Source organism: Neolamprologus brichardi, chromosome 7, assembly GCF_056152115.1.
Source record: "Neolamprologus brichardi isolate AB-2024 chromosome 7, ASM5615211v1, whole genome shotgun sequence".
Classification (NCBI taxonomy): domain Eukaryota; kingdom Metazoa; phylum Chordata; class Actinopteri; order Cichliformes; family Cichlidae; genus Neolamprologus; species Neolamprologus brichardi.
This window is the reverse complement of record NC_142110.1, coordinates 66,844,182-66,865,008: the sequence shown is the minus strand read 5'-3', so window position 1 is coordinate 66,865,008 and position 20,827 is coordinate 66,844,182. Positions and strand designations below refer to the sequence as shown.

The following is a 20,827-nucleotide window of genomic DNA, read 5'->3' as shown; positions in this document are numbered from 1 at the left end:
ACAAATGAGTGCATGAAGTGATTTTGCTTAAGCAAATCACTTTTTCTTTTTTTTATTAAATGCGTCATTGTTTGTATTATCCTTTCATGACCCAGGCCTGCAATGTCTCCTGATCCTGCATCACATTAAATGTCTGTATATTATATTTAATATATTTCTATAAGAATCAATCACAAAAACACTTTTAGGTCCAAGAAGATGAAAACTTTCCAAAAGACGGTTATTCCTGCAGCTTTTCTGTCTGTGTCTGTGTGTTATGCATATAAGAGTACATATATGAGTATATGTATATGCATATGAGCATGCATATGAGAGTACACAATCTTTGCGGCCTTTGCACAGTTTAAGGTAGTATTTCTCTTTGCAGATTGCTGCCTTAAATAGCTGCTGTATAAATTCTAAACAAGGCTTGGACTTTGTTCCCTTTGTTAGAGGATTATTTAGAGAACTCTGTCTGCACTGTTGTGTTGAAACACAATAAAGAATGACGCAATGCACATGTTGTAAGCTACACAATCTTAAAACTTTAACATGTTGAAAAAAACAGCCCTACTTGATCAATCAGCTGCAGCTACAGGAGGTATAATACAGTTTTCCCTGTAGAAACATGGATCATGTCGTCCACATAAGGAGCAAGCTATAATGTTTAATCCAGTTATCAAAAATGGAGCCTTCCGATACATCTATTATTCTCCTTCTTGGAGCTTCTTGGATATTCTAGAACGTTTGACACACTTCTTAAAACCTTTAAATAAATTCAAACTTGTCTACAGTTCAAGTACAAAGAACATAAAGATTATCTGAATTTATAATTAATACTTATATGTTTATTTGTAAGAGTCTTCCTGACTGAAGTTCACCCCAAAATCAAACTTCTCTTTCCAAACATCATGACTTTAAAATGATCCACAGACCCTGTTAACTTTGAAGTACAAACTGTTTTCTTTCTGCTGAGCTGCACCCGCCTAGAAAGAAGCTCGCCCTCACAGACATTACACAAGCAGGCGTCTCCCTCGGCTGAGCTGTAATGTGAGCTTGTTACATGCTTCCTTTGATTGGTCGATGTAGAGACTAGAAAGCAAATACTTCCTACTTGAAACTGCTCACACCAAAGTTTTTGGATTTTTTTTTTCTGTTCTTGAGAAACCCAGACACAGTTTCTGGAGAAAGACTCGCTGCTGAGTTTTCCCAAATGTGTTTTTGCTACTTTAAACACTTTATGGCAGGTGCTGTTAAGTTCCACTACAGTCAACAGAAGTTCACACTGTCAATGTGTGTCTTTACTATGAAGTAGAGCAATGCAGAATCAAGCAGACGTGAGAGCAAACTTGCAGAAAGACTAAAAATCTGGAAGGTGTGGTTCTAGGACTAAGCAAAAGCCTGGAGGCAGTGAGGTTCAAATTCAGATGGAGGCAGGTGGAGGTCCACCAGAGTGATGATAACTCCATTTAGTATTCGTACTACCAAAACTTCACTGAGTCATTCAGGTTTATGACCCAGTTATCTGTGGCTTTATTGCAGTGGATGCACTCCAGGGTTGGTCTTCTAACTCTCAGGTTCTTCTTATACTGCACTCTCTGCTTTGCCACCATATCCTGTTTATGTGACGCAAGCAGATGGCAATGCGTCACCTTCATATTCAAAAGCCCTCATTACAATGCAACACATCCAACTCCGAGCACTCACACAGCAAATCTTATGCCCTTAAAAGGCATTTTTCCAACTGCCTGCTGTTTCTGCAGAGGACCTTCCCGTTTCTCTTTAGTTACTCTCGTGGCCCCTCTAGTGGCGAAAGAGGGGACGGCAGCATGAAAACAATACAAGCTCTTTATGATGGCTGTACTGTGTATGAGTCACACATTCAGGTTTGAGACAAAAGTAAGAAAATAGGATTATAAATTACTATTTGTTTCAGTTTTTCAGGAAGAGGGAAACTACAGAAACTGCAGAATGAGTTTTCTTTTTTAAAAAAAAATATATCCTTGAGACCTTTGTATCATTTTCTTTGTGGGTATTTTGAGAGTTTAGTTTTATTTATTTTATTTTATATATATATATATATATATATATATATATATATATATATATATATATATATATAAATATATAATATATAATATTTATATAATATAATAAAATATAATATAATATATAATATATTATTTATATATATATATATATATATATATATATATATATATATATATATACATATTATAATACAATATAATATAATATAATATATTTATATATTTATTTTATTTTAGGTTTATTTTTAGAGTCTCTTTGTAGTTGTTTTTCTTCTTCCTGTGGTTCTTTTTTGTCTTTATGGGATTGATTATCAATTTTAATAGTTGTTTTGTGTCTTGTCATCGAGCTGTGTTACTTCATGTATATTCTAAAAACAGGAGCCCTCTGATGTGACGGGCCCCAGGATCATTTCTTTCAGCACACTCCTACATGAATGTAGGAGTGTGCTGAAAGAAATGAGATATGATGCAAGCCGATTTATGTGGTATTACAAAGTCTTTCCTTTCATTTCATAAAGTCACATTCACAGTAATCTCCTGCCTATGAAATTATGACGTTTTTTCAAGGATAATTATGGCCTTCATTGGATATTTTTTTAAAAACTCCACACATGGTTTTTCATAACGCTACAAATTTTACACTTTATCATTTGTAAAATAAATGTTTCAATATTATCCCATGTCACTTTATGTAAATATTAAAAAATGATGTACGAATAGTATTTATAGTATACCATTTATTTTTGAGTATATAGTATTATCTATCTGATAATCATGTTCAGAAATATTGTATGAATACAACTGGTATTCCGGTATTTCAGTATTGTACCTGTTAGACGCTTTGAACGCAACGCGCCCAGGCTGCTCACGCGCATTGTTTCCGCCCCCTCCCTGAAGCGCGTGGACATTTCGTTCTTTCATTGGCTGTTGCTCCTGCGAGACCCGGAAGTGGTGCTGTCACAGGATGGAAAGCTTTTAGCAGCTGTTTCATTCAAAGGTTTGCCCCTCACGGACACATTTACTGTTATTGTCGGAGACCGCGGTGCATAAAATCCGTCTTCGCTAATCAAACACGACGTTTTCGGTGAAGGATACTCATGAAGCAGTGCTGGGCTCTGTTACTTTAACCCCAGCATTCATCCAGGTGTCAGCTAACCACTGATGAAAAGTAGCCTGGCTAGCTTCGTTTTAAACGCTCTTAAGTCATCTCTGTGTGTATCTTTAGAATAGCCAAGGACTCCTCTAATCATCGGGTGGAAAAAATATCCTGTCAATGCAATGATAAAGAGTAATTTTGTACTCCTTCCCGGGTGCACCTGCGATTCCTGAGTCCAAACAAAGATGGCGGCGTCCACAGAAAGTAGTTAAAACTGTCGCAGGTTACTCAGTGAAGCTGCTGTTTTTATTCTCGGATGGTTGGATGAGTTTTTCGGGAATCTAGAAACGCCTTCAGAAAGACAAATTTTAAACGTGTTTTCAGGCATCAGCAGCTGATTAAGACAGAAAGAAAACACATGTAGGTCCATCCGTCCATGTGTGCTCGACTACATTATAAAAACTAGCGTTTCTGCTGTTGTGTCCTTTCCATTCATATTAATGGGAGGGGCATAATATACAGGTCACTATAGAGTCACCACTAAATGATAAAGCTTAATCAGCACTGGGAGTGCAACATACTCACTGAGCCAGTTAGTGAGCCCACAGTGGCGCTTACACATCTGCCTAACCGGGAGAGATCTCAGGAGACGCTGCTGTAGTGAAGCAGCTGAACATAATGTTTTATTAATCAGACAATTAAGTTCATCATAAAGCATCTAAATGCTGCTGCTCATTGTGTCCCAAAGCCCTGCAAACTGGGTCCAGACATGCCTGTCACATGTGTCGATGTTCACCGTTCAGAGGTCATTCTGGTTAGAAAGAACTAGGAACTTGCCCAGTCCCCTCCCACCTCCCTGGGTAGTCTGCCCCCTTTTATGATGCCTCTGAAGACTGAGCCCATAAATTCTTCAGAAAGTGTTTAATCAGGTGGCTTCATAAGGGAGCAGAGTATGATTTTCCCTTAGACTTCTATGCAACCAGAAGTCTTTTTGCAACCATGGGAGTCGCCCCTGCCGCCTTTGCAGGTGCACATTGGCTTCACTATTTAGGCCTAGCTACATTTTTGTCTTTGGTACAGTATGTGTTGTTCTTAATTTCTAAACTTGATTAATTTGCTCGGCTCACAGGAGGTTTTAAAAATTTATCATCGAATTCTTTTCATTTCAGCTTCTTTAACCGAGCCCATAAACTCATCACCTGTTTTAGCTTCTTTGACTTTTAGCCCTGTGACTGCCTGGCGACCTGTCAGGGTGTACCCCGCCTCTCGCCCAGTGGTTAAAATAATAGCCGTTGCTCCTCTTTTCATTGATATCGATTTATCTTTAGGTTGGTTCAATTGTAATATTGCTTTGCTTTTCTTTGAATTGGATTCACAGTACGTACACACAATGATGATTTCCATTCTGTGTGACTGCAGAGCATCATGGGTAACGCTGAGAGTGTGGTGGTGCAGAAGCGGCTGGCCCGTTTCCGTCCCGAGGAGCGACCCATGGTTGAGGGGGTTTTTGACAAGCTCCAGGGTGGTGCTGGGGGCGCCGCGGGGAAGACCATAACGCTGGAGATGCTGCAGGTGTGACTGTGGAAGCAGTACTAAATATTTTCAAAATAAGACTTAAAAGTGTGTCAGCAGATGGAACAGGTAAAAGCCTGAATAATAGTTTCTATGTAACATCACAACTTCATTACATCAGGTTTCACATGTTTTAAGCAGTCCAGTTTTCCATTTGTACATCTTGAAGCTTTTCCTATCAGGCAGGATTTGTTTTTGTGACTATGATGCATTCTGTCACCGGGTTTCTTTAAACATTTTGTTTCTCCCAGTCATCAGTGGGCAGCGTGGCACCGGGCTCGATGGTGAGGAGGGTCTACCGGTGCATGTCCAGCATCGACCCCGGACTGGCAGCTCCAGCAGCCTCGGGGAAGGCCGGATACGCCGGCCCCTCTGGAGTCAGCCGAGAGCAGTTGATCGTCTTCCTTGCAGACACTCTGCGGGGAACTGCAGAAGAACGTGCCCCCCTCGTCATGGCCATGTCCCAGCATGCGGCAGGGGCGGCAGCGGTTGTCACATGTGAGCAGGTGGTGGAGGTGAGTAGAGTGTAGTGTTGGTTTCTGCAGCATTTGTTGTCTGTGCTTCTTACAGCACTCCTGCTCTTTCACTAAAGTTCCTCCAGGACCTGGTCTCTGCTGTGGTTCAGATTTTGGTCCACAGAGGACGCCTGCAGGGCTGGAAGCCAGAGAGGATGGGGGACATCTCCCTGGGTGTAAAACTCCTGGCAGAGCAGATGTGCTCTGAGCTCAAACCATCAGGTAGAGCTGATTTGGAAGTTCTTAAATATTTTAGAAACTCTGACTTCTACTTCTCTGACTTAACCTACTTTTAATCTACTACTTCCCCTTTTCTCATTAGATGAGGGCGCTTGTGATGTTTCCTGTCTGGAAGACTGGATCTTCAGGGTACAGCAGGTATCACAGTACCTGGAGCTGCTGGTAGCTGAGGGACTGAGTGTGTCTTTGAGCAACCGGCCAGCCCCGACGCTGCTGCCCCCCTGCAGGGAGACGCCTTGGAATGAACTGAAGTGTCTACTGGACATCCCCAGCCTCATGTTTCTGGCTCCACAGGTCAGTGTATACCAGCATATCTTTGCTTTTTTATGGAGTCAAAAAAAACAAAAAACTTTCAGAAACATTTTGGTGTTACACTTCTGTTTTTGCCTCGTTAATGAGAACTTAGTTGTGTTACTGCAGTGCAAACAGCAAACATATAAACTGTATTCAGGTGCTCTAGTTTTTAGAAACGCAGCGATCCAGACGACTCTAGTTCCAACATGAGACCTACACCTTGACATCAGTTATCTGGTGCTGCTTCAGATGTCTCATACCTGTGTGACATTAATAAGCTGTTTCTCGGTGTGAAGACGACAAATCTTTCCTTTATTTGAATAGAATAGAATAGAATAGCCTTTTATTGTACATCTATGTACACAGCAAATGTACACAGTACAGGTACAACGAAGTGTAATGCTGTAGCTACACTCGCAGTCTAACATATGTATGTTCAGTAAGTAGATCTTTTTACTGGCTGCACCTGGTGTGGTCTGTACAGGTGGGTGCTAAGCAGTGTTGGCCAAGTTACTTGAAAAAAGTAATCAGTAACTAATTACCGATTACTTCCCCCAAAAGTAATCCTGTTACTTTACTGATTACTTATTTTCAAAAGTAATTAATTACTTAGTTACTTAGTTACTTTTTAAAAACACGATTTACAACCTGAATAGGTGATAAAGTGATAGATCTTTCAGCCCAATTCTACTTTTTCTGCATAATCATCATACAAAATGTAATCAAATGGAAAAGTCTCTTTTTAAAACTTGTTTTATTAGTTTTAATCTTTTAACTTTATGCATCAAGCAAAAATAAAATTATATGCAACATTCTCTGACTGGAAGAAATTTGTTTAATATTTAAACTTATTTTCTGCACATTCCAGCTCATAAAATAAAATATTTTTTGTGTTTACACTCAGTCTTTCAAATAGATGCAAGTAAAACACAGCAGAAAATAAATAAAGTCACAGACTAGCGGTCCTGTTGCTCTATTTTCACCTGTAAAGCAGGAGTGGGGTAGGCGGAGGGTTACCCTGGTGCAGGTGTGCAGCGGTCAGTGGAAGAATCCGCGAGTTTCTCTGTGAGTTTCCCATTACGTCGTAGCTACTCGGTGCTTGCTCGGAAGTTTAGGGTTTTTTTCGCTGTAAAAAGAAGTTTTCTTCCCACCCACAACGGACACTAATGTTTTTGTCACTTTTTATGGAATCAAACTCAAAGTAAGGTCAGTACTTCCACGCTTTAAACGCTGCACGCTCATACTCTCTCTGCACTCGATATATGATCCATTGTTGATCTGCACACAGCTGTTGTCACGAACGTCGCACTCGCTTACGTCACTGTCATGAGACATTCTCGCAAAAAAATCACGGTTTTAGTAACGCAGTAACGCAGCGTAATCCCTTACTTTACTCGTTACTTGAAAAAAGTAATCAGATTACAGTAACGCATTACTGCCCATCTCTGGTGCCAAGTAAGAGCAAAACCAAGACATTATTCTCTCATTTTAGGATTTTTGTCATCCTAAATCAGCAAACTCATATCAAATGTAGCCAAGTGAAATTAACGTTCACAAGGCTCCAACTATCCAAAGATGTTTCTCCAAACTTTAATCTTTCTTGTTGTTTTTGTCAGTTGGATAATTAACTCTTGAAACTTTGCTGACTTGAATAACACAGGTCTGCAACCAAAAAAACTGAGCAAAGGCTTGAGCGAACTGTGAAACTGCACACTCATTAATGGCCAATCTTTACCTGGTTAATCCTCTCGTCTTAATTCAGTTCAGTTTTATTTACACAGCACCAAATCACAACAACAGTTGCCTCAAGGTGCTTTATATTGTAAAGTAGACGCTACAATAATACAGAGAAAACCCAACAATCAGATGACCCCCTATGAGCAGCACTTTGGTGACAGTGGGAAGGAAAAACTCCCTTTTAACAGGAAGAAACCTCCGACAGAACCAGGCTCAGGGAGGGGCGGGGCCATCTGCCATTTGGGTCGATTTCTGTATCAGCCTCCTCTTAGACGAGACTGATAAAAAAAAGTTACAAAATGTTATTGTTAGTGTGTCATGACAGCTTTTAGAGATCGAATCGGATCGCTGTTTTTACCATAGGCTTCCATTAAGGTTTTGCAGTCACATGACCGCTAATCATGTATCGTTAACTTGCCTGTTTGCATCTAAGACGCTGTAAGGTCAAGTCACGCAGGGCTTCAGACGGAGCCACCGACCAGGAGCGAGTGTTTGCAGACATGCTGGCATCTTCCATATTTTGCTGCAATGTTGTTCTTCATGTTAGCAAAACAGGAAAAACATTCAAGTAGTAAGTTTAGAGACCAAGACAAGCAAATAGCTCTGACATTTGGCTTCCTCCTTTTTATTCTCTTATTTAAGTCTTTTACAAGCTGTTTTCTTTTGATTGGAGAAGGAATTATTGCAACTCTAATATGAGTCTCTGGTATATTTCTGAAAGCTCGGGGTGCTTTCATGTTCAAACAAGGAAAAGCCTTCTTTAAACCATTAAAACAGAAAGTAGCCACCTACATAGTGTTCCTTGTAATTAACCAGAATCTGTAATCAGAATCAATGAATCGACTAACTATTGCAACACATTTATCACCACCAGTCTATCAGAAGTTGCTCAGATGTCTTGTGTTGTGCACATGCAGGTGTCGCTGCTTTTACTGATATTGATCACAGGTAAACATGTAGCTTTAACACTTACGACCCATATGGAAAAGATATTTATAAATCTTGTGAAGTTTGTATTGGTCTTGTATGAAAAGCATACAAGAGTGAAAACAGATATAAGATCCCTTGAAAATTTATAGAAATGAAACTTGTATGTTTTGGATACTTACTAAAACAATATATGAACACTTTCATGAGTAAATCATATGAGCCTTATATGATTATGAAGTTTTTTCTATTTCTTTTCCATATGGGGAGGTTCAAACAGAGATCGATGCAGGTGAAGGAGGCCTGTGTGCAGAGGCAACATGACAGAAGGTGCATCACTGTCCAAATGTTTACAATAAAAGATGTACCATACCATACCACCTTTATTTATAAAGCACTTTAACATAAAACCAGAGTTCACAAAGTGCTGTACATGCTAATAGCATAAGTAAAGAAAAATTAAAATGAGATAAGATAAGATAAAATAAATAACTAAAAAACTAAAATAAATTGAAACATGTTAAAACAAATAGAGTCAACCCCTCTAATCAATGCCAAAGGCTTCAGCGAATAAATATGTTTTAAGACTTTTAAATTCAGAAAGAGAAGAGGCCTGCCTAACATGCAAGGGTAGATCATTCCACAACTTTGGAGCAACTACAGCAAAAGCACGATCACCTTTAAATTTAAACGTAGTTTTCGGTACCTTAAGGAGCTGCTGATTGGCGGACCTAAGGGAACGGGCAGGTGTATATGGTTGTAGTAGCTCCGAGAGGTGGTGGGGTGGGGGCAGGCCGTTAAGAGATTTAAAAGCAAATAAGAGAATTTTAAAAACAATCCTAAATGTACAGGTAGCCAGTGGAGTGAAATTAAAATTGGGGTAATGTGCTCAGACTTTTTTGTTCCAGTTAAAAGACGTGCTGCAGCATTTTGCACAACCTGCAGGCGCCTAATGGACGCATCACTAACCCCAAAATAAAGTGCGTTACAATAATCCAGCCTAGAAGTAACAAAGGCATGGATTACTGTCTCAAAATGCTGTTTCGATAAGATAGGCTTTATTGTGTACTCGCTGAATGTGTGAGTGTGTGTGGCCGTGCAGAATGGAGAGATTGTGGCTTGCAGCTTTCTCAAGAACTGCTCGCCTGCTCACGAGTGAGCGATTGAAGTAGTTTGTCACAGGAAACCAAAGACAAAAGCAAGTGTGTGAACCTGTCCGGCTGTGTCTCTGAGAACTTGTTTGAGCTTCAGACAATCAAAGTTATTAAATGTTGTAAAAGAAGATCAACTCTCATGTTCGCACGCCTTCTAAACGGCCTGTTTGAGGGCTAAGACTTGGTTTTAACTTCTAGGTAGAGTTAATTTTAGGTTAGGGAGAGGCTGGGAGTGCATTCATTTAAATGACTGTGCCAAGCAACCATGCTTTTGTATTTATATACTCTACTACAAACAGAGTGGAGCGGGCAGTAGTTGCTGTCTTTGAGTGGGTTTGGCACAGCATTTACTCGTCTTTCCAGCAGCGCACATGCAGAGTGTGGTGAAAGCTGCGAAGAATAGGGGGAGTGTTAGTGGGATAACGCGAACTAAAAGCACTGAGTCATGCAAGGTGGCGAAACAAGACATTCAGTGATCTGAGTAACAAGAGGGGAACAGGTTCTCCGTCACCTTTCAGACTCCCGATCCACCTCCTCTGTTGTAGTGTGATTTTTATTATAACAGCAAATCATTCATCAGATGTCACACATATCTCACCAGCTGCCAGATGGCTACAGCGCCCCCTGGAGGCTCGTGTTTTCCACTCAGCTGCACGGGGAGAGCTTTACCAGGATGGTGGCCGGCCTGATGAAGCAGGGGCCCACCCTGCTGCTTATCAGAGACACCAAGGGGCAGGTCTTTGGGGGCTTCGCCTCCCACACCTGGGAGGTCAAACCTCAGTTTCAGGGTAAGTATGCCTGTATGACTTACACACCACAGACTAATGCTGCAAAAGAGCTGAAGTCCACCTGTTGTGCTCATTTTTATTCTTCCACTGTTTTTGGGTAGCTTTGCATGATTCACAGCTCGAAATGATCCTTCTTTAAGTGGTATTGTCTTCCTTGATGGGAGTTTCTGTAATCAGAATCATATAAAAGGACAGATGCATATATGATTTGCCACGATGTTACTTCATTAATGTCATTTTTTTCTCCAAGCTTTCCTGTTTCCTCTAAAATGTAAAAAAGGCCACAAAGTGAATATTTTAATATTTTATTCTAACATTTAGCCAAGTGAAATAAATCATTCTGATTGTGGTCCTACAAGAAAGGACCGCTGATCTGAGACTTTCTGGGAGTTTGTTCCAGATATAAGGAGCATAAAAGCTGAATGCAGCTTCTCCGTGTCTGGTTCTGACTCTGGGAACTGATAAAAAAACGGATCCAGATGACCTGAGGGATCTGGAAGGTTCATACTGGGTCAGGAGGTCACTGATGTATTTTGGTCCTAAACCATTCAGAGCTTCATAGACCAGCATCAGAACTTTAAAGTCTATCCTCTGACGGACAGGCAGCCAGTGTAAAGACCTCAGAGCTGGACAGAGCTCTTAATAAATCGCTGTGTTACTGTTTATGCTTCTGAGCCGTGGCTGCGTTTTAAACCCAAACCTCTTTCCTATTCGTCCTTTGCAGAAGTTTTTTTTCTGTGCATCTTGAGACATCTGTAAACGTCAAATCACTGAAGCATCATTAGGTTTTTCTCTAAGGCGCTCCACAGCAGTACGTAATCGGAGGAGATTTACAGCTCAGTAAAAGAAAGAAAATGTGTCGGCTCTAATAGATACAAATATGTCAGGCAGCAGGTAGAGACTCATCTGAAAACACAGATGAAGTGAAACACTGAGGAAGTAACAGCACTGCTTTGAATACTGTGGGCTGTCACTTGACTTTCCTCTTACATCTTCATAATTTGTATATTTGTGTGTGTGTGTGTGTGCAGGTGACTCCAGATGCTTCCTGTTCACTGTGAGCCCCAAACTGAGAGTTTATACAGCAACAGGATACAACCAACACTTCATGTACCTCAATCAGAACCAGCAGACCATGCCCAACGGACTGGTAAGACCACACTCGTTCAGCTGGAGAGAACTTGTTAATGGAGTCATCACAGATATCCTCTTACTTTTACCAGAGCGTTAATATCTTTAGAGAAGCTTTATGTGATTTAGGGAACATAGCAGTTTTTAAAAAGCTTTGTTTTTTACCCTTTTATCTAAAAACTCTCCTGAGGTGTGAGCTGAGCATGTTGGTTATCTCTGACCTGATGGTAGCAGTGTTGGCTCACTGATCCAACAGCTACACTCGGTGATATCAGTGTGCACCTGTTGTTGTCACAGTGCAGTGACGGTGTCGTATCTGGGCTTCAGGTGTAACGTAGAGCTGCGCTGTCTTTGACATTTGAGGGTCTACAGATGATAGTCAACAGAAATGTGCCAATGATGACTCGAATAATTGGACAGCAGATTTAAAAAGAGTAAAAGTTTCGATTTTGTCCAGAATCAGAAGCGTTTCAACAGGAAGTCCCACAGAAGTGCAGGAATGTCTCATCATCATGTCAGCGGTGCAGTGAGCAGGCTGTAATACTCAGGTGGCTCTGTACAGCAGCTATGTTCAGCCTGACCTGACAAACTAAGCACATCTTCTGATCATTTAGAAATCATTTGAACATTTCATAGGTTCCTCAGCGTCGACGCAGCGGCTCCTGTCCACGTTTGGACTTTTGTGTCGGTTTCACTTTGACTTTCACCTGCTGGTTAGATTTCAGCATAGAAAAGTACTCGGTTGGTTTCCTGAACACAGCGGCTAAAGAGACGATATTTATTTATTTGCCCCCGAAAAATGAAATGATTTGTTTTGTGTGACCTGCTTGTGTTAACTGACATAAAGATGTGTTGTCTGGTGTTCATCAGGGGATGGGCGGTCAGCACGGCTATTTCGGCCTGTGGCTGGATAGTGACTTTGGCCGCGGTCATAGCCGGGCACGACCCAAGTGCACCACGTATGGCAGCCCTCAGCTCTCTGGAGACGAAGACTTCACCCTGGACTCCGTGGAAGTGTGGGCTGTGGGAAAACCCCCCGAGCCCGAGGAGGTCAGAGTACTTGTTCAAATTCTTCTATAAACTCGGCAAAATAAAGACCCGTGCTGACCTAGAGTCAGAAGGTTTGCACTGGGTGTTAGTCGGTGTACCTGGAGTCAACAATGTGTGTCTGTCTGAACACAAACAGCCAAACAAACATCTCCGTCAAACCAAAGAAATACATGTTTGCATTTTGTGTGATTTGGGCCTTAACTAAAGTTTCTGTTTAGAGCCCATTTTTAGTGTTTGCAGCTTTTATGTCTAATCCAAAGAAAACTGCTCGGATAGTCGAGCAGGGCGACATGAACAAAAATATTTATCACGATATACATTTGAAAATTTGCGATAACAACATAACTGACGATATAATTGACACTAGACAAAATACTTTACAACTCCACAACTTTATTAGTGCAAAAAAAAAACCCCATCAATGTATTTTCACTTAAACAAGCAGCTGTTTTTTATCTGCATTAAAGTTATATAAAAATTTAACAGTGCAAATTTCTTGCTGACAGTTTAACCAAAAGGCATTTCCAGTGGAAACTGGACGACATATCCTCAGCATAACCATGTATAATATCCACAAAACTTAAAAAGAGCTTATACACACACAATACGGTAATATTATGTTGAAGCACAGTACGTATCACTCCGCGAGGCTCCGCCTACGATAGCCGTAATGCTCCGACAATCCATCAAGCGGTGCGGCTTCGTAGCTTAGCAAAGTCGTACTGAAACATTTGACAGATGTTCGAGCGCCGTGCACATAAAATCGTCTCGAGGTCAGTAAACACAACGAGAATTCATACATAAGGCACACGGGATTATAAGGGGCTCTGTCGACTTTCAGAAAAATCAAAGGACTGATTTTAAGTGCCGTATTTTCCAAACAACACGGTAATAACGACGGCCCGCTAGCATGCGCTACCAAAAATGTGCTTTGTTGTGTATCTGACGGACGAAAGCTAAACCAGTTCCACTGAAGTTGCAGCATTTTTACAAACCAGTTCTGGTTCATCGTTTCATTCAACGATCCGCTTTCACTCTTCTCATTCTGCGTCGCCGCCATGTGCGTATGTAAATAAAGGCACTGCGCATGCGCGTTCTACCCATATTCTATCGCCATATTTCATTTTCTTATCATTGCCCAACATTACACCGGTGTTACCGTGAACGGTATGATATGGCGGATAGTTTTTTTTCTTTAATGATATGGACTAATCTTGTCTGAAATAAAGACATAAAGGTCATGTTCGTTCCATCCATCCCCACATGTGTGGTGGGGGGGGGGCAGCCTACGCAGAGAAATCCTGACCTCCCTCTCCCCAGTCACCTCCTCAGCTTCATCTGAGCTGCCAAAGCATTCTCAAACCAGCTGAGATATGTGATCCTCACCCTGGGGGGCTCGCCCCATAGGCATCGTAGTCCATCCTAGTTAGATGCCTGAACCAGGAGTAGAGGCTCTGCTCCGAGATTCCAGGGAAACCCCTCCACTTCTGTACGCTTAGAAATTCTCTCCATAAAAATTCTGAACAGAATCGGTGGCAAAGGGCAGCTCGGGAAAAGTGCAGCACCCACTGGGAACTAAGACCAAACTCTCAGTGTGGTTTCACAGAGACCGAATCGCTCATAGCAACCAGCCAGATGGTCCAAACGTCAGAAGCGCCCCCACAGGATGGAATGTGTGGATCAGTTGGACAAACTCCCACACACACTCGGATGCTCCAGAGAGGACAAAGAGGAAACATGCATTATTCCTTCAAAGTTCCTGACTAACAGACAGAATCTCCTCTTTAGTATCCCTGCATACAATATTGTGCAAAAGTCTTGAGCCACCCCTCATTTCTTCATATTTTATTTCCAAGGAGCAATTCCTTTTAAATTTAAAGGACTCCCGAGTAATCGTTCTCCAGGCTTTTTGAAGCTCTTTCAAATGTTTTCTTTGGACATTGGCGGCTTTTTCTTTTTTTTTTCCTCAGATATTTTTATTAAATTTTCTGCATCCATTTTTACAAAAGACAAATTGAACAATGTGCAGTTTTCTTTTTGAAGAACATAAAACAAAAACAAAAAAAAACACAAACATAATGAGTGGTCAGCTTAGTTGTAGAGATAAGTCAAATCTGTAAGAGAAAAGAAACATGTATAAAGTAGGTAAGTAAATGCCATCATAAAGCGCAGGCACAATAGAGTCCGTATAGTTAAACATAAGATAAAATAAAATAGAATAAAGTCTGAGCTGGCTAATTGGGAGCGTTGCGGGACCGCAAAGTCTGAACATGGTCAAAAAAGGGTTGCCAGATCTTAAAAAATTTAGCCATAGACCCACGCAGGGTGAATTTAATCTTTTTGAGTTTGCTAAAATGCAAAGCATCTCTGATCCAGATTTCCCAGGATGGGGGAGAAGAGGACTTCCAACATAACAATATTCTGCGTCTTGCCAATAAGGTGAGAAATGCTACCAGATCCGTCGGCAAGACAACCGTATCAGGAAGAACCCCAAACAAAGCAGTTAAGGGCACAGGTTGGAGGGTTAGCTGGATGATCTTTGATAAAGTCAAAAAAATATTAATCCAGTATTGTTTGAGGGATGGACGTGACCAAAACATATGTATTAGAGAGGCAGGTCTTTGATGACAACAGTCGCAATCAGGGCTAAGGTTGGGGTATATTTGAGCTAGTCTGGCTTTAGTCCAGTGTATGCGGTGCAAAATCTTACATTGAATTAACCCGTGTTTGGCACATAATGAGGAGCCATGGACCCGGTAAAGAATTTTATCCCAAAAGTCATCCTGAATCACACACCCCAAATCCTGCTCCCATGCCATTTTAATAGCAGAGGTTGAGGAGTTGCCAAAGGAACATATTCTCCCATACAGATGAGATCAGGCCCTGTGATGAAGGGGGAGGCGATAGAAGGTTATCAAAGTCATGACAAGGAGGTCTAGATGGGAACTGGGAAGATTTCTCCTTAACAAAACTCCGGATTTGTAAGTAGCGAAAAAAGTGACTTTTTGGAAGGCCAAATTTCAATGAGAGCTGTTCAAAGGAGGCAAATGTATTCTGAATATACAGATCAGAAAAAGACCTGATACCCAAGGAGGCCCACAAATAAAAAGCACCATCAACTAACGAAGGCTGAAAAGAGGGATTTTTCAAAATGGGTGGCTGAAGGGAAAAAAAGGTCAACTTAAAATAACGACGAAATTGATGCCATATTTTCAAGGTAACTTTGACAATAGAGTTATTATAAAAACCTGCACTCGGAGGCTGCTTTTGGGCATAAATCAGGGCTGGTGGCTTTTTCTGTCCACTCTCTGTACCTGATCATTTTCAATCATTTTCAAATTAAATGCTTAAATTACATTTTTAGGCACTTTGTCACTAGCAGCCTGTCATAAAACACATCATTTGTTCCCATTACTTCTGTTGAATCTACAAGTAATACCAAAGATAGCACAGTTTGACAGAAATAAAATAATATTGTGCAGCAACAAGGTGATACCCAACCAGCTATTAGTCAGGTGGCCTTGTCATAAACGCCTCTTTCAGGTCTCTCTTATTCTTATTTCTGCCACGCCCACCACTGTAACCAACAGTCTCTGTGTCACAACACAGCTCAGCCTTACATGTAAATGTATGCAAAGACTTCCCATCAAAACATCCCCCTAAATAACCTTTAGGGATCAGTAACTCTGCAGGTTTAGCAGACAGTGGTGCCTTTAGAAACCAGTTTATCGCCCAGTGTCCTAGTACTAATTAATATGCACAGAGTACTAACTTTTTGTGCAGTTGTATATTGCAATAATAATATATGAAAATACAACATTTCACACAGCAGAATTTGTCTAATGGCAAACTCACACTGATTTTGTTGCACTCTAATGCTGATCTGTGCATGCACAGAGCATGCACTGCACCACGAGAGCTGCAGTTCTTCTGCATGAACCTGCTGTTTCCTTTAAAAACTCTGTTTTTATTTTCTGTGCCTATTATTTTGCTTTACAGGGTGAGGAGGGCGGAGTTAAGAAGAGCATCCTGGATGTGGATCCAGAGGCCCAGGCCCTGATGGAGATCACAGGGAAGACCATGCACAGTCAGGGCCTCAGAGAACCAGAGGACGACCAGGAGTGACTGTAAACACACCCAGCTATATATCGCTTCCATTCATGCCCCACCCCACCCCCAGTCTACCCAGTTACTAATTCATAAGTGGATTTAAAGGGAGCTTAAAGGTGGTCTGCACAGTGTGGTTTGTCACCAGTGTGCAGGTTTCTTTACATCAGCGAGAGCACGTTTGAGCTGCACTGGTGTGAATTCATTTCATCACTATTAAAAAACACAAAGTGAAGAATCAGACTGAAGAGACGTCGCTTGGAGGAATAATTCAGGGAATTTACAACACTGGCGAGCACAGCTTCTTTTTCCTTCCTTTTTCCTTCTGGTAAAGTTCACGAAGACAAGAAACAGAAACTTTGATTACCTGTTTTACAAACTGGACACATTCCTGGATTTACTATTCCTTACCAGTTAGCACAAAGTCCAAATCCTGACTTGGATTCTGGGCAGATAAGCTGAGTAATTAACAGGTTAAAGCGAAATAAACAAAGACTGGAATGCTGCACAAAGATGTGATACTGTGAATTTCATCTCTTAAGTCACGTGTGATTTTATGCTTCAGTGTTTTAGACTGATGAGCAGGTCTGTGGTTGATCAGCGAGAGGATCAATAAATCTCTATTTAATCTGTAATATAATCTGTATTATATTACTTATAAAGTGAAATATTTCAGCCTTTTTTGTTTTACTTTGATCTTTTGGTGTTATTTTCCTTCTCACTCATATGAACAGCAGAGTGAGCTGATCCAGAGAAGCTGCAGCACTTTACTTGTTGCACTAACTGGCTGTTATTCATTTAAAAGGCTGTTTTGCTGTTTTTGCAGCAGTTCACAGCAGCAGCTGCTCTGCTCTGGTGTGAAAGGTGAAGCAGTGTGTGAAGATGGGTGCTGCTCGCTACTTTAAACGCTTCCATAGTTGATTCTTTGACTGTATTTAAAAGATAGATGTAGCTGACGTGTGTTAACCTTGCATTCTGTCTGATGGCCGGGCAGGGCCCCTAATAAATAAAGCACAGTTATGGTTCCCAACAAGCTCACAAGGAATAATAAAGTACGGTGTACTCTACCATGTGACTAAGATGCTTCTTCTGAGGTTGCCACTTGGCAGACATCTATAAATTTTAGTCCCACTGTCGGGATAGTCAGTTATTGCGACCACACCCCAAGTAGGTTTATGGGTGCAGCTTGCTATCCAAGAATTAGCTGATAGCTTATCTTTCCACCCACAGTTGGCAGCAGACAAAGGCTTTGAGGCTTCAAAGTTCAGACTCGCCATTGGAGCCATCTTCGAGGGGCCACGAGAGGATCAGCAGAGAGTTTTCGGCGCTTCCATTCTGGCTTCTTTTATCAGTCCTGTGGGCGGAGCTTGTTAGTTCTGCTCACGGACTTCATCCATGTGCTGCAGAATAAGGCGAGCTTTGTAAATGTTCAGGTCGTCTAAAGAGGGAGCAAAACTAGAAGTGACATGTGTCCTGCAGTCTCATGCTTGTGATGTCAGCTGCAAACAAAATGATTGCAGGTTTGAGCCGATATCACCTGAAGTCGCCCGTTTACAAGACACGCTTCACTTTGGCACAGTGCAAGGAAGTGGAGACATATCATCCATCATCCATATTTAGGCAGTGATGCAGACCTTTGCCTGCTCTGGCACTGACTCGTTCTGTGGTTACCAGAGATGGGCAGTAACGCTTTACTTGTAATGCGTTGCTGTAATCCGATTACTTTTTTCAAGTAACGAGTAAAGTAAGGGATTACTATTGCAAAAACGGTAATTAGATTACCGTTACTTTCCCGTAGGAACGCTGCGTTACTGCGTTACTAAAACCGTGATTTTTTTGCGAGAATGTCTCATGACAGTGACGTAAGCGAGTGCGACGTTCGTGACAACAGCTGTGTGCAGATCAACAATGGATCATATATCGAGTGCAGAGAGAGTATGAGCGTGCAGCGTTTAAAGCGTGGAAGTACTGACCTTACTTTGAGTTTGATTCATAAAAAGTGACAAAAACATTAGTGTCCGTTGTGCGTGGGAAGAAAACTTCTTTTTACAGCGAAAAAAAACCCCTAAACTTCCAAACAAGCACCGAGTAGCTACGACGTAATGGGAAACTCACAGAGAAACTCGCGGATTCTTCCACTGACCGCTGCGGCACACCTGCACCAGGGTAACCCTCCGCCTACCCCACTCCTGCTTTACAGGTGAAAATAGAGCAACAGGACCGCTAGTCTTTGACTTTATTTATTTTCTGCTGTGTTTTACTTGCATCTATTTGAAAGACTGAGTGTAAACACACAAAAATATTTTATTTTATGTGCTGGAATGTGCAGAAAATAGGTTTAAATGTTAAACTAATTTATTCAAATCAGAGAATGTTGCATATAATTTAATTCTTGCTTGAAGTTAAAAGATTAAAACGAATAAAACAAGTTTTAAAAAGAGACTTTTCCATTTGATTACATTTTGTATGATGATTATGCAGAAAAAGTAGAATTGGGCTGAAAGATCTATCACTTTATCACCTATTCAGGTTGTAAATCGTGTTTTTAAAAAGTAACTAAGTAATTAATTACTTTTGAAAATAAGTAATCAGTAAAGTAACGGGATTACTTTTTTGGGTGAAGTAATCAGTAATTAGTTACTGATTAATTTTTTCAAGTAACTTGACCAACACTGGTGGTTACACTGATAAAGATCAGGATTGCAGAGTCCAGGAAACCTTTTCTTCACGTCGACGCCAGCTCATTGAGCTGAGGTGGTGTAAACTGAGAGACTATTGGAATCTCTATATCAGGCCCACAAGACAAATGAGCCACTGACTGAGCTCAGCTGTTTGTTAAGCGAGCCAGTTAATTCACACCCGCTTAACTGAATTGTCATTCCCAAATAATGGCTGGGTCTTACCAGCATCTGGCTCAGTTGTAGACACAGGCCTCTTTTAGGCCTCTCTTATTTCTGCCACACCCCACAATTGTAACCACAGTCTAGTGTGTCACAGCTCAGCCGTACATGTAAATGTATGCAAATGCTTCCCCTAAAAACATCCCCCAATATAACCTTTAGGGATCAGTAACTGAAGAACTAACAGACGTGTTGTACAGAGGTGCAGCTGATAGCCTTCCTCTGTCCCAGCACTCAGTAAATCTCACTTTACTGAACAGTTTATGGGAAACAGCCCTCAAACTTTTATTTTCAGCTCAGGACAAACACAACCTGCCTTTTCGTCGCTGTAGAGCCACTTGATCCACGAGCAGCTTTAGGAAATCCACTTCTGCTACACACCAGTCGATATGCTGCGTATATGTGTTAATATAATGTGTTCATGTGTTCAGCTGCACAAACAGGAAATCGGTAATGTTGCATTAATACGGTTGATGGATGTGAAGACACAGAAAAGCAGCTTAATGTTATTTCTTTATTTAAAGTGACCACAGAGTTCAGTCAGCTGTTAAAAAAGTGCACGGTGCAGATTTTGTTCACTCAGCTGGAACAAATTAGACTCTGTGAGTTAGCATAGCGAGTGTTAGCAACATGAGCTCTGAAATCTGGTGTATTCATTGGTTATTTTCTGTTTGTACACTTTATTGTAGCTACTTTGACCCATTTCTCACTTTTGCTCGATTGTGACTTTATGTCCGCCGGCACGACGCACAGACGAATAACTGCTAACACAAACAGCTGATCAGTGGCTGAACCAGCTCTGTGTTCACCTCCTCCCGTCTCGCTATCATGCAAATTACTGAGACAAGTTACACATGCAAATCTATCAGATAATCTGACAGCACTTCAAACAGCAGCATGACGGCTCTGGGCCCATAAACATTTATGTTTATTGTATTTGTGTAAGGAAATGATTTTAATATTATATTCCCAGAAATGAACGTAATCTGGGATCGTTTCATATTTTACACTCTTCTGAATATTTTCTCCAACTTGTGGCATTAAAATGTTCCTGCAGGCTTCGTAAAATATTCGACTGTGTCGTCATATTTTCTAAAATATTCATCTTTGTAGCTTTTTCTTCTTTGTCTGGCAGAGCAGCGTTTTTATTCTCTTCATCCTGATCCGCACACATGCTGACTTTTCTATAGTTCTGATGTCACCTAGTAAACCTCAAACCTAATTTGCTATCAAAGGACATATTACATTTACTGTTTTATTCAGTTAAAAAGAAATTCAGCTGTAAA

At 41.0% G+C, this 20,827-nt stretch overlaps 1 protein-coding gene across 4 annotated transcripts; it reads left to right on the top strand.

Moving 5' to 3' along the window:
• Window positions 1-2,962: 2,962 nt before the first annotated feature.
• meak7 (MTOR associated protein, eak-7 homolog) lies at window positions 2,963-17,705 on the top strand. 4 transcript variants are annotated; one of them, XM_087844194.1, is made up of 10 exons: window positions 2,972-3,027; window positions 4,335-4,454; window positions 4,546-4,698; window positions 4,950-5,213; window positions 5,291-5,435; window positions 5,536-5,747; window positions 10,167-10,353; window positions 11,385-11,503; window positions 12,355-12,534; window positions 16,534-17,705. In XM_087844194.1, exons 3-10 carry the CDS (start codon window positions 4,552-4,554, stop codon window positions 16,657-16,659), a joined length of 1,380 nt encoding a protein of 459 aa, XP_087700320.1. In that variant the 5' UTR covers window positions 2,972-3,027; window positions 4,335-4,454; window positions 4,546-4,551; the 3' UTR covers window positions 16,660-17,705. The 4 variants fall into 4 exon arrangements, with proteins under 4 accessions (XP_087700321.1, XP_087700320.1, XP_087700319.1 ...); XM_087844193.1 differs by having other exon boundaries at window positions 2,973-3,027; window positions 4,296-4,454; XM_087844192.1 differs by lacking the exon at window positions 2,972-3,027 and adding an exon at window positions 4,005-4,153 and having other exon boundaries at window positions 4,296-4,454.
• The last annotated feature ends 3,122 nt before the right edge of the window (window positions 17,706-20,827 follow it).